Genomic DNA, 14,800 nt, shown 5'->3' on the forward strand with positions numbered 1-14,800 from the left:
AAGGAAACACGGTAGAGTTGACAAGGACTGAAGACTGAAGCGCACAGAGGCAGCGGATAGGAATCAGCTAAACAGTCACGATGAAACACAGACGGGTTGCAGGTTGAAGACTGTAGTGCACGGAGGCAGCGGATAGGAATCAGCTAGCAGTCACGATGATGAAACACAGACGAGTTGCAGGTTGAAGACTGTAGTGCACGGAGGCAGCGGATAGGAATCAGCCAAACAGTCACGATGATGAAACACAGACGAGTTGCAGGTTGAAGCCTGTAGTGCACGGAGGCAGCGGATAGGAATCAGCTGGCAGTCACAATCATGAACAGGTGAGTGGATGTGGATGAAGGACTGTAGTGCACGGAGGCAGCGGATAGGCATCAGCTAACAGTCCCAATGATACATGGTAGAGTTGAAGTGATTAGAAGACTGTAGTGCACGGAGGCAGCGGATAGGAATCAGCTCACAGTCACGATGATACAGTAGATGGTAGAAGTGGTATGGGAACCACAGTAGTAGAAGTGGTTTGGAAACCACAGAGGTAGAAGTGGTTTGGAAACCACAGGAATCAGCTGGGCTGAATAAACAAGGAAACACAGGAACACCTTCAGAGACTCATGGGGAATGAGACTCCAAGATCAGGCAACGTGGTGTTGACCACAGGTGCTTAATATAGGGAGGTTGCCTGATCTGCCAATTAAGTTAAAGGAACATACACTGGAGGTATAGAAAGGGCTGCGCATGCGCAGTCCCTCAGGATGGAGGACGGCCACGGTTCCTAAATGTCCGGGAAGAAGCACTCACAGTCCGGTGAGTGACAGTACCCCCCCTTTTAAAGGTGGGCACAGAACGCCTGGAACAGGGCTTGTCCGGATTTTTGGAATAAAACTTCTTCAGAAGGGCAGGAGCACTAAGATCTTCAGCTTTGATCCATGAACGCTCTTCAGGACCAAAGCCCTTCCAATGAACGAGGAAACGGAGGACTCCTCGCGAAATTTTTGCATCCAATACCTCAGTAATCTCGAAATCCTCCTCCTGATGAACTTGAACTGGCTGCGGTGCTGAGGGAGGAGTCGAGAAACGGTTGATGATGAGAGGTTTGAGCAAGGACACATGGAAGGCATTGGAAATCCGAAGATTCTTAGGAAGAAGAAGTTTAACACATACTGGATTGATAACTTGAATGATCCTATATGGACCAATAAAACGAGGGGCGAATTTCATAGATGGGACCTTCAAACGAATATTTTTGGTAGATAACCAGACACGATCTCCAATTTTTAGTGGTGGAATAGCCCGCCTCTTCTTATCTGCGAAAGACTTATATTTGTTAGATGTCTTCTTTAAACAGGTTTTGACCTGAGACCAGATATTTTTGAAGGTCTGACAAGCAGTCTCCACAGCAGGAACTTGGGTGGGCGGGAGGGCAGGAAATTCCGGAAAAGACGGATGGTGACCGTAGACCACAAAGAATGGAGTTTTGGATGATGACTCATGGTACATGTTGTTATGGGCGAATTCAGCCCAAGGGAGCAATTCTACCCAGTTGTCTTGGTTGGCTGAAGAGAACATCCTAATAAAAGTCTCAAGATCTTGATTGACTCGTTCCGTTTGTCCGTTAGATTGCGGATGGTAAGAAGATGAGAGTGCTAATCGTATGCCCAAGGTTTTACAAAGGGCCCGCCAGAATCTGGAAACGAATTGAACTCCTCTATCAGACACAATCTCAGACGGACATCCATGGATGCGAAAGATTTCTTTAATGAAATGTTCAGCCAGAGTAGACGAGGAAGGTAAACCGGACAGAGGGACGAAATGGACCATCTTCGAAAATCTGTCTACCACTACCCAAATAGTATTGTGATTCTTACTTGGTGGCAAATCAGTAACGAAATCCATACTAATATGGGTCCAAGGCTTGGACGGAATGGGTAGTGGTCGCAGCAACCCTGCTGGAGTTCTTCGGGAGGATTTGAACTGAGAACATAAATCACAGGAAGCAATAAACTCTTTGACGTCTCTCCTCATTGAAGGCCACCAGTAACTTCGAGAGAGAATCTCAAAGGTCTTGTGTTCACCGGCGTGTCCAGAAAAACGAGAGGCATGGAACCACGAAAGGATTTTCCTCCTCAGAGTAGGAGGCACGAGGGTCTTCCCAAATGGTAGCATTTTGGTGGATGAAGCAGCCAGAGAAATACATTTGGGGTCTAGAATAGCATGGTTGGGAACCTCTTCTACATCAGAGGACGTCACAAAAGCTCGAGATAGAGCGTCAGCTTTCTTGTTCTTAGCAGCTGGTTTGAAGGTTATAATTAATTCAAAACGGGAAAAGAAAAGAGACCATCTTGCTTGACGAGGGTTCAAGCATTGAGCAGATTGCAAATATGACAAGTTCTTATGATCCGTGAAGATCGTCACCGGATGGCGAGCTCCTTCCAACAAGTATCTCCATTCCTCTAATGCAGCTTTGATGGCCAGCAACTCCTTGTCCCCGATAGTATAGTTTCTCTCTGCGGGCAGAAGACCCCGAGAGTAGAAGGCACAAGGATGTAATTTTTGTTGCTCCGAGCGTTGGGAGAGAATAGCTCCTAAGCCCACATTAGAGGCATCTACTTCTAGGAAGAAGGGGAGTGTCACATCAGGTTGTCGCAGAATGGGAGCAGACGAGAAGGACTCTTTGAGGATTTGAAAGGCTTGGAGAGCCTCAGATGACCATTGCTTAGTATTAGCCCCTTTCCGAGTTAGGGCCACAATGGGAGATGCAATGGATGAAAAGTCTTGAATGAAGCGTCTATAGTAATTGGCAAAACCTAAAAAACGCTGGATGGCACGAAGAGTAGTTGGCTGAGGCCAATGTAGTACAGCATTTACTTTGTCTGGATCCATCTTCAGGCCAACTCCGGAAACTATATACCCCAAGAATGGAATCTGGGGTAACTCGAATGAACATTTTTCCAATTTACAGAACAACGAGTTTTTCCGTAGTCTGGAGAGGACCTCTGCCACATGTTGGTGATGAGAAGGCAGGTCCTGTGAGAAGATCAATATGTCGTCCAGGTAGACAACGACACATACATATAATAAGTCCCGAAAGATCTCATTGATGAAACCCTGGAAAACCGCGGGGGCATTACACAGCCCGAAGGGCATTACTAAATATTCGTAATGCCCATCTCTGGTGTTAAACGCGGTCTTCCATTCGTCACCGGAACGGATTCTAATTAAATTGTAGGCACCACGAAGATCCAACTTAGTAAATATCCGAGCTCCCTTGATGCGATCAAATAGCTCAGTGATCAGCGGAATGGGATACCGATTCTTGATAGTAATGGCGTTGAGTCCACGAAAATCTATACAAGGGCGTAATGATCCATCCTTCTTTTTGACGAAGAAGAACCCAGCTCCAGCGGGAGAGGTGGAAGGTCGAATGAACCCACGCTGGAGATTCTCCTGTATGTACTCAGATGTGGCTTGAGTTTCAGGTAACGAGAGAGGATAGACCCGACCCCTGGGAGGAGTCTTGCCAGGTAGAAGGTCGATCGGACAATCCCAAGAACGATGAGGAGGAAGACGTTCAGACTGAGCTTTATCAAACACATCGGCAAATGAAGCATACTGAGGAGGGAGTCCCGGGGAGAAAGATGAGATGGAAGATTGCTGTACTTTAAGAGGAATAACTTGAGAGAGACAACGATGGTGACATTCAGACCCCCAAGACGTAACTTGAGGGGTGCGCCAGTCAATCTGGGGAGAGTGACATTGAAGCCATGGAAGGCCTAAGACAATCGGACTTGTCGTAACTGGAAGAATTAAAAACGAAATTTCTTCATGGTGTAGTACACCAATCTGAAGGGTTACTGGAGACGTACTCTGGGTGATGAGACCATTGATGAGACGTGATCCATCTATAGCCGTCACAGTAATGGGTGTTTTTAAAATGATCACTGGTAGGGACCATTGATTCACTAGTGATTTAGAAATGAAATTTCCTGCTGCTCCGGAATCAATCAATGCCTGTGACTCAAAGGATTTGGTAGCAAAGGAAATCGTAACATCGAAAGCGCAGACTTTAGATTTCATAGACAATGGAGAGGACTCCAGGGACCCTAACTTCACCTCTCCAGAACTAGTTAGGGCCTGGCATTTCCCGATTTCTTAGGGCAAGAACTGAGCATATGTGTGGAATCAGCACAATAGATACAGAGTCTATTCTTTACTCTTCGTTTCCTCTCTTCTAAAGATAATTTGGAACGTCCTATCTCCATGGGAATCACAGAAGGTGAAACTGGACGAAATTGAGGGTTTGAACGAAGAGGTGCTTTAGCAGAAGTTGTTTTCTCAGATTCTCTTTCACGAAATCTCATGTCTACACGATGGCAAAGAGAGATCAAATCTTCTAGTGACGAAGGAAGCTCTTGGGTAGTCAGTGCATCTTTAATTTTATCGGAGAGCCCCTGCCAGAAGGCGGCAACTAATGCTTCAGTGTTCCACTGAAGTTCAGAGGCTAAGATCCTAAATTGGATGACGTACTGGCCTACTGTATGAGAACCTTGTCGTAAGCGAAGAATACTGGAGGCAGCGGAGGTCACACGACCTGGTTCATCGAACACACTTCGGAACGTGGAAATGAATTTGGCACTATCTTGTAGAATTGGATCGTTTCTCTCCCACAGAGGGGAGGCCCAAGCCAGGGCTTGTCCAGAAAACAATGAGATAAGATAGGCCACTCTGGAACGATGGGTAGAAAAATTTTGAGGTTGAAGTTCAAAATGGACTGAACATTGGTTAAGGAAACCTCTACAAGTTTTGGGGTCCCCGTCATATTTTGACGGAGTAGGCAGGTGAAGCGTAGAAACTGTAGACACCTGGGATGGCACTGGGGAAACGGAGGAAAGCACAGGAGCTTCAATATTAGCTGTAACAGTCTGTCCAGATGTTCCTTGGGAGGTTAAAGATTGGTAACATTGAAGTAACAGCTGTTGGCGAGCATCCTGTTGCTCCACACGGCTGACCAGATGCTGCAGCATCTCTTTAGCGGTAGGTTCCGTATCTGGGTCTGTCATGGCCTGATCTTACTGTCACGGGCACTAGGAGTCTTTACCCAGGGATCACCAGGTGATAGGCTTACCAGAGCAGTATAGGTGGTAATATGGTACTCTGGTAGCAGGGTGATCACGGAACAGGAAATAGCAGATGATGAGATGCTCAGGAAAGTCTATGACTAGCAGCACTGGCAATATGGAGGTAATAATACACGAGGAACTGTATGGACAAAGGACACGTGAAGGTAGTCAGTGGTCTGCGGATAGCAAGTTGTACCGCTGTCTGAGTGAAGGAATGGAATCCAAGTGGAGGTATCCGGGGAGTCAGTGGTCTGCGTTAGCAAGTTGTACCACTGCTATGTGAGAGGATACTGGAACAGGTGAAACTGTAAACAGGAGTCAGTGGTCTGCCACTAGCAAGTTGTACCACTGAATATATATGTGAGGAGGTGCACGGGGAGAGACTGCAACACAATATATACACGGGCACCTTGACTTTGATCCACAGTAATATGCACAATATAAATGTATAAATGACTGAACAACACTGCCAATATAGAAAGTCTCTTGAAGTAATCCGGCATGAGATAACACAGTCAATGATGGCAGTAGAGTCAGCAGATAGTACACTCCAGAGGAGAACCAACACAGTCAATGATGGCAATAGACTCAGCGGATAGTACACTCCAGAGGAGAACCAACACAGTCCAGCAAGGTATGCAATACACAGCACAGTCAATGGGAAGTATGCATACCGTGGTTCAGGAGAAGGCAGTCAGACAGGAGTGCAGAGATACCTGAAGGGCAGGAGGCCAGCAGGATACAAGTCCCTGGATGGGTGAAGCGGGGGTCTAGCAGGTGCAGCGCACAGGTAGGTAGACCAGCAGGGAACACAGGAAGGCGTGGAGAGCGGATCAGCAGTAGATGGATGAGTAGCGCTGAGAAGTAACAGCAGCGGGTCTCTGCGGGAACACGGAGGTAACCAATAGCAACCAGCAGGTGCAGTAACGATGGGACACCGGAGCAGAGTTGAACTGGAACAGTTGATCACGGAGAGTAGCGGGTAGCAATAGTGGCAGCAGACTCAAGGAAACACGGTAGAGTTGACAAGGACTGAAGACTGAAGCGCACAGAGGCAGCGGATAGGAATCAGCTAAACAGTCACGATGAAACACAGACGGGTTGCAGGTTGAAGACTGTAGTGCACGGAGGCAGCGGATAGGAATCAGCTAGCAGTCACGATGATGAAACACAGACGAGTTGCAGGTTGAAGACTGTAGTGCACGGAGGCAGCGGATAGGAATCAGCCAAACAGTCACGATGATGAAACACAGACGAGTTGCAGGTTGAAGCCTGTAGTGCACGGAGGCAGCGGTTAGGAATCAGCTGGCAGTCACAATCATGAACAGGTGAGTGGATGTGGATGAAGGACTGTAGTGCACGGAGGCAGCGGATAGGCATCAGCTAACAGTCCCAATGATACATGGTAGAGTTGAAGTGATTAGAAGACTGTAGTGCACGGAGGCAGCGGATAGGAATCAGCTCACAGTCACGATGATACAGTAGATGGTAGAAGTGGTATGGGAACCACAGTAGTAGAAGTGGTTTGGAAACCACAGAGGTAGAAGTGGTTTGGAAACCACAGGAATCAGCTGGGCTGAATAAACAAGGAAACACAGGAACACCTTCAGAGACTCATGGGGAATGAGACTCCAAGATCAGGCAACGTGGTGTTGACCACAGGTGCTTAATATAGGGAGGTTGCCTGATCTGCCAATTAAGTTAAAGGAACATACACTGGAGGTATAGAAAGGGCTGCGCATGCGCAGTCCCTCAGGATGGAGGACGGCCACGGTTCCTAAATGTCCGGGAAGAAGCACTCACAGTCCGGTGAGTGACACATGGGCACCCAAGGCTCAATGATGTGTATGGGGAGCGAAGGGTAGCCTGTGTGGTCCAATCCCACATATGAGCTACTGAGCACAAATTACTGAAAAAGTTAATGCTGGCTAAGATAGAAAGTTGTCAGTACACACAGTGCATTGCAGCTTGCTGCATATGGGGCTTCGTAGGCACAGTCCAGTCAGAGTGCTCATGCTGACCCCTGTTCACCGCCGAAAGCACCTGTAATGGATATGTGAGAGCCAGAACTGGACCAGGGAGCAATGAGAGATGTTGGCTGGTCTGATGAATCACATTTTCTTTTACATCATGTGGACAGCCAGGAGCGTGTTTGTTGTTTATCTGATAGATGACACCAGGATGCACTACAGAAAGTAGGCAAGCCTGGCAGAGGCAGTGTGATGCTCTGGGCAATGTTCTGCTGGGAAACTTTGGATCCTGGCATATGGATGTTACTTTGACACGTACCACCTACCTAAACATTGTTGCAGACCAAGTACATCCCTTTATGGCAATTTTATGACCTGATGGAAGGGGCCTTTTCAGCAGGATAATGCACCCTGCCACACTGCAAAATGTGTTCAGGAATGGTTTGAGGTACATGACAAAGAGTTCAAGGTGTTGACTTGGCCTTCAAATTCCCCAGATATTAATCTGATCAAGCATCTGTGGGATTTGCTGGAAAAACAAGTTCGAGCCACGGAGGCCCCACATCGCAACTTACAGGACTTGATTAGAAAAGGATCTGCTGATAACGTCTTGGTGCCAGATATCACAGGACACCCTCAGAGGTCTTGTGAAGTCTATGCCTCAATGGGTCAGAGCTGTTTTTGTTGACACGGGGGGGACGTACACAATATTAGGCAGGTGGTTTGAAGGTTGTGGCTGATAGGTGTGTATATATTATATGTTTAAGGGAGCTATTAAAAAACTGCCTTTGATCCCTCCATTATTTAGAAATAAAATGATAAACCCCTTCATGACCAGCGCTAGTTTACACCTTAATGATGGAAACACAGTTGCGTTGCTGGGCCTTGCTGGCTTCACTGGCAGTGACTAAGGGACATATTTACTAAACTGCTAGTTTGAAAAAGTGGAGATGTTACCTATAGCAACCAATCAGATTCTAGATGTCATTTTGTAGGATGTACTAAATAAATGACAGCTAGAATGTGATTGGTTGCTATAGGCAACATCTCCACTTTTCAAACTAGCAGTTAAGTAAATATACCCCTAAGTGTCTAATTGAATTTTATATTGTTTTACATTTCGTTTGGTAGCATTTTAATTTCATGGGCATTCTATAGAGATAACAAACAAAATCACAAATATGATTTCTTTCTAGTTTTATGCACTTAGCACAGCCCAAAATCTTGCTCCAAAATTGTATTATCTAGTTCTCCTGAATATCAAAATACCTCAGGGACTTTCTTCAAGGTTTGAGGTATTTATAGGACCAGGAGCAATAGTGTGACATATGGCATTGCTCTATCAGTATTGCATGCATGTAAACCTCTGTGATGTTGTGGGGGTTACAGGTGAGTGCATGGCACTTTGGCATTTACCACAGGCTGTGTTCTGAATGCTATGTATCATGCTCCTAGGTCCAGAACCCAGGGTGTATGTACCACTGCACATGTACACACATACCATGGTGGGGCGTCAGCATATTCAGGGTTTCTCGAAAGGATTTTATGTTATAATTTTAATTGCTGTAATTGTAGAAAATGTAAGAATATAATAAGTTTGCTTTAGCGTTTACGAGCTTCGACCCTTTTCTCCAGCGCCCTATTCATGTGCCTATACATGTCTTCAGATTTGCAGAATACCATTTATAGATCTATGAGTTGTTATAATAGGCTTATATGTCTGGGGCATCTTGGCAGTAATAAGCTATGGTCTTCTTTCTTCCAGTTCATTAAGTATAACCAAAATAGAGAAGACATCAGAAAAAGGATCTTTGGGATTGTCAATTTTGTTAACCAGGTGAGTTACTGTACAATGGGCGCATATATTTTCCTGAAGTTTGAGGAGATGCAGGGGTGGAGCTAATGCCAATACAGGGGGTGTGGCCAGAGGAGGGGGGCCCAGTGACGCCAATCCATCTGCTCCCGAGGTCTCTTCTCTGCTATTCTGGGTGAATTCCGGGGACTTGTGCAAATGCAGTGAAGTCCCAGTTGGGCTTTCAGTTCTGAAACTAGTGGAGTATTACGCCTCTGTGCAGATTGCTACATGTAACGGCCCCCACTCTGGCCAGCTGAATGGAATGGCAGTGGCCCTAAAGAGCTTCACAGAAATTGACCCCCACTGTTTTTGGTGGGTGCCATGACCCACCTCTGCCATATACAGATTAACCAATCACCTTTGGATTTGAATATTCTGTTCTAGATAGTACTGCTTTTGAGTTGAATTTATTAAGTAATGTTAAAAAATTTTTCTTCCTCTCCAGATAATTAGCATAGACCAGGTTATTCAAGGAGCAAAATAGTGTGAAAACAGAACTAAAGTACAACGTCACTCTAAAAAGGAACTCAATGGGCAGCTGTGGAAGACTGATTTTTATGTGTTTGCAGCTTTTCTCTGAATATAAATGTTTTCATTATAAAGGGATAAAGGGATGGACCACTGCCTGCAGAAAAGAGCTGACACTTGTATCCTTCGTGACCTGGGCACAAAACTATTTCCATTGTTTTTCGAGTTGAAGAGTTCATCACATGATTGGGTGTGACACATTCTCCAGTGACCACCCAATCATTTGCCACCCTCTCTGGCCCATAATTCCTTGCTGGTGTAAGATTGGAAAAAGGCCATGGCCCATTTGCATTAAATAAAGTGATCAGCTTTATCCTGCCAAGTGTGGTCCATCACTTAAAGTACTAAAATCATAGTTTATGTAATGAATAGAAAAAATAAACACTTTAAACATTGACATTAGCAATAATAGATCTCCTCTACTCTGTGTATTCTCATTGTCAGGTGTATAAGCAAATAAATATTTTTGTGGCTCTGATTGGATTGGAAATCTGGAACGCAGGAGACCAATTTGAAGTAGTCACATCGTCTAATACTAATCTAAACCGCTTCTCTCTGTGGAGGAAAGAAAAGCTGCTGCCAAGGAAACTTCACGACAACGCACAGTTCCTAACGTAAGCCTTTTCCGAGAAGTTCCAGATCCAGATATATATATATATAGAGGGAGAGCTTTTTCTAGTTACCATTCCCATATGTACGTGGTACACATGGCTGTTCCAGACAGCACGATTAGGGAGGCAGCAAAATTAATTCATTTTAAAGGAGATATCCGCCTGTTATAAGGTAACCCCCTCATCCACGACAGCTCTCTAACTGCTAAATCTTCCGGTGATCATAGGATCATGTTGGAATACTACAAATAACAGTTTGCTATGTTTCGAAAGCACTGATTGGTTACACACACAGCAAGCATTGGCAACAGGAGAATTAGCAGTATGTAAGTATTATTCTGATACTTGGGGGGGGGGGGGGTATTACTATTAAAAAATGTATTTCTGTTCCATGGATATCTCCTTTAAACATTTCAATATATGTGTTTTGTTACCTAAATACAAATGTTTAATTAACACTATGTTACATTTAAACCTAATAAACGGTAATGATCCCACATATTCTCCTTTCTTTCTATCCAAAATCAGAATACTTATTTTCTCATCATTCACGTTTGTCAAGCATGCAAATTAACAGGAAAAGTGGAAATAGATTCTTTCAATGGTTAACTCTTATTTGGGACCTTTCCACACATAAAGGGTATATTTATAGATGGCCGATCTATTAATGGGGTTATCCTGCTGGTGTGCAGTACCACTGGGTTTAGTATAAGTTAAATATTATATTTAATGTTGTTTACTTATGTGTGTTTTTGCAATACTTTATTACACTTTGGGGTTTTTTTTGTTTAAAAGTGGAACCTAAAGCCCATATCTGAGCTTTCAGTTGCAATGCACATGGCTAGTTCCTGCATGTGGACAACGACACTGTCCCGACAAAGCGGTAACTAACCTGTATCGCTCTGGGCCAGTATCTGCCCCAGAGATAGTTTTTTATATATTTAATCAGAAGATAAAATAATTACCTTTTCTTGTCTAGGTCCCATGGTGTACAAAACTAGAAAAACAATTACACAATAACACCGTATTCTGACATAAGTAGTGAGCACAATTCTTCAGCAAATAGTCGGAATCATAAAATCGGGTCAAGAACACTTGGCACAAGGACCAATCAATAAGTTGAACATTGGAGCCAGAGGGTGGAAACAGATTTTAGCCGATATCCCAGACAATGCCTTGTGTCTTAACGCGTTTCGCCACTGGCCATACTAATTCTGGAAATACTATCTTGGGCTTTAGTCTCTGGAAGGTCTAAGTACTTGACGACTTTAACTCTGCATGTATCCTATAGTTCTCTACTATCAACAGTGTGATTGCATTCTTGAATAATTATACAGTATTATGCACTCTGTGTATTATTCTACATAGTTATATTTCTATCATTAAGAGCCAAACCCATCTTCACGTTAATAACCAATATCCTTAAAAAGTCTCTCTTTAAATTAACCTCATGCATTATATTATATTAAATAAAATAACATGAATTGAAAATACATTTTTTTTATGGGATCTGAGATGTGTAATATTGTACTCATATTATTTTGTGCTTTTGTGTCTTTCAGTGACACTGACTTTGATGGGACTACGGTGGGACGGGCCTGGATCAGAAGCTTCTGCAGTGAAACCCAATCCACAGGTGTTAACATGGTAAGTCATGTGATAGAGGCTCTGCCACTAAAGGACCATTCTGTAATATACATTCATTCCCAGCCTCCCCACATACAGGCTTGGACAAAAGCAGGGCCGGACTGGGACTAAAAATCAGCCCTGGCATTTAAAGTACACAGGCCCGCCTCAGTCCCAGAATGAAAGAAACTGTGTGCCAAAAAGGGCGTAACCACATTGTGTTGTGGGTGTGGCCAACATGGGGCATTGATATATACATTATAATAAAACATTACATTTATCTTGCCCTCCCAGCCCACTGTACTTATCTATTCTTCTGGTGCTGCTGACATTCATCAGGGTGGGAATTTCCTGTAGAGTGAGCAGGGAAGCTCTTTGTCTCACGAGATTAACAAATCTTGTGATACTTAGAGCTCCTTGGCTTGTTCTGCAGGCTGTGTCCTGTCCGGAACTGAGAGCAGCTATCCGTTCCCTTTCCATAATCAGAGCTGGATTAAGGCTCAGGGGGCCCGGGGTATTTAAGACAGCAGGGCCCCTATTATGTAACATGGTTATCATTTTAGACAAATACACAGGCAATACTGTGTGCACTACTGTTAGAAGCACACAGCTCTGCCTTCACAAGCAGTACGTTGTGAAGCGGGACATACCTTCCAACTGTCCTTGCAGTCAAACCAAATCCTGACTAAGGGAGACAGTCACCCAAATTCAAGACTGCCCCACCAGATTCAGGACAGTTGGCAGACTGTCCTGCTCTCTGCTACCTGTCTTGGTCACTTTCACCACTTGTAGCAGCTGGTTTCTTTAGCTTAGTCCTTTCTTGTCTTGATCCTGGAATACTGGATGTCCTATTTTGAAAAAAAAATGGGGTATATGAAATTTAGAAGACTCCAATCAGCCCTGATGTTAAAACAATAGCACTCACGTTTTATAATTAGACTTCCCTCCAGTCCCCACAATAATAATATTCACATTTAATAAGTAGACCTATTTCCCTCCAACCAGCCCCAACATTAAAGTAACAATATACCCATTTACTCAAAACATATTTACCTCCCTGCAAACAGTCCCAGCAATAAATTAAATAGCATTAAAGTTTAATAAATATAGCCATTTTCCACAACCATCCCCAGCAATAAATAATTCAAATTCACATTTAATAAGTAGACCTCCTCCCCAAAATCAGCATCATATTCAATTGAGAGACCTAAACCACCCCAGCATGAAATTAAAGGTTGCTTCATCTCACCTTAAATAATTAGCCCCCACTTACACTCCACCATTAAATAGCCTACCTCCCACACTATATTAAAATCCTCCCTTCCCTCACATATCATATGAAAATACTGCGCACACACACACACAATATATACATGGCCCCACACACACACACACACACACACACACTAATATATGTATGGCCACACACACACACACACACTTATATATATATGGCCCCACACACACACTAATATTATATATATATATATATATATATATATATATATATATATATACTAGACTGAACTAGACTAGACTGAACACTGAAGGTAGGACAGACGTGTCCTACCTGCTCACCGTTGGAGCCCAGCTGGATCCTCCTCTGGGCCCCGCATTTTCTACCCGTAGATGCCCTTCTGATGCCTGCTGCCTCTCGCTGCTGTGGCTTGGGGGCCCTACATTCCTCTTCCAGCCCCCTGAACCAGCCTTCCACCTGGGTACACCTCTACAGCATTTCTGCTGTCTCTTACCCTGATCGTCTGTGATGCCTCCGTTCCCAGCTCCTCTGATCCTGACACCGTCCGCTGCTACTTTCTCCGCCTGAAGTTCTTCCTGTGTTCTCCGCTGTTCTGCTCTGAGGACCCTGATGCCAACCGCTGATGATCTCTCCGCTGATCTCCACGTGCGGCACTCACTCCGGCTCCACGTGCTGCTCCGTCTTCCTGATGCTGTCTTCGGTCATAGGCCTCCTCGCTGCCACGTCTGGTCTCCGACCTCCACGCCACCATCCCTTACCAACGGTGTGCTGCTCTTTCGCCTCTGCCTGCACTGGTCCCGCTGCTGTCTCCGACTGCCCCGGTCCGGACGCCTGCTGATCCAGTTCCAGCCCCTGATCATGCTCCTCCAGTTCCTGATGCTGTCTCCAGCTGCCCTTGTAGACGCCCTCCACGCGGCACTGCTCCGGTCCTGATGCTCTCTCCTGCTGCCGAACGGAAGCCTCTCAACGCTGCCTTACTCTCCACAACCATCTCATCGTCTCCCCGGGCCTGTGACTCTGCCTCACCGCCTCAGCGTGGCTCTTGTCCTCACCGTGACTCTCCTGATTCTCTGGTCTCCCTGGACTTTCCTGCCCTGGACCCTGTACCTCCCTGGACTCCCGGTCTCCCTGGACTTTCCTGCCCTTCCCTGGACTTTCCTGCCCTGGACCCAGTACCGACTCTCTGCAGCCCTACATCATTTTTGCCACCTTGTTTTCATTTCTAACTTACCTTTAGCTTATTTTATCCTTAGTTTAACCTTATTTTACTGCTATTTAATTTTTGTGTTTTCATTTTTATTTAATTAATTGTTTGTGTTTTCATTTCTAACTTACCGTTAGCTCATTTTAACCTTAGTTTAACCTTATTTTACTGCAATTTATTTTATTGTATTGTACTGTATTTTATATTAATTATTCTATCTTAATTATTGTACTTTATCTTAATTATTGTATTTTATTTGCATTTTTAACTTTCTCCATTTTATTTTAATTCTTTACGGCACTTTATATCGCTTCTGCGACCGCTTTCTGTTCTTGCTCCATTCCTTTGTCTCTTACAGTCCTATCTTTGTCTTTGTCTTACTTTGTTCTGTCAATCCCTAATCAAATTATCTTAATCTAACTAGTTTAATTTTACTAACTCTTTGTTTTACTTTACTCCGTCTATCCTTAATCTAACTAAGCCTCTTATCTGCTCTGGTCCATTTCTGTCTCCCTTTGCTGCCCTCCCCTCTGTGTTAATTACCCTTGCCCCTTCTATCATTCCCCATCCATCCCTGTCCCTCACCATGCCAACCCGCTCCTTTCCTATACCCATTCTCTCCCCCAGCCCC

At 44.6% G+C, this 14,800-nt stretch overlaps 1 protein-coding gene across 2 annotated transcripts in view; it reads left to right on the forward strand.

Annotated features, from left to right (window-relative positions):
* The window catches only part of LOC142151490 (zinc metalloproteinase-disintegrin-like VLAIP-B), a 312,990-nt gene that overhangs the window by 22,357 nt on the left and 275,833 nt on the right, over window positions 1-14,800 (forward strand). For both annotated transcript variants that reach the window (XM_075207197.1, XM_075207198.1), the window contains exons 8-10: window positions 8,853-8,924; window positions 9,915-10,084; window positions 11,644-11,728. In XM_075207197.1, the coding sequence (XP_075063298.1) occupies window positions 8,853-8,924; window positions 9,915-10,084; window positions 11,644-11,728 (327 nt within the window). The remainder of the gene's footprint in view (window positions 1-8,852; window positions 8,925-9,914; window positions 10,085-11,643; window positions 11,729-14,800) is intronic.

This window comes from Mixophyes fleayi, chromosome 4 (genome assembly GCF_038048845.1).
Source record: "Mixophyes fleayi isolate aMixFle1 chromosome 4, aMixFle1.hap1, whole genome shotgun sequence".
In the NCBI taxonomy this organism is placed as follows: Eukaryota; Metazoa; Chordata; class Amphibia; order Anura; family Limnodynastidae; genus Mixophyes; species Mixophyes fleayi.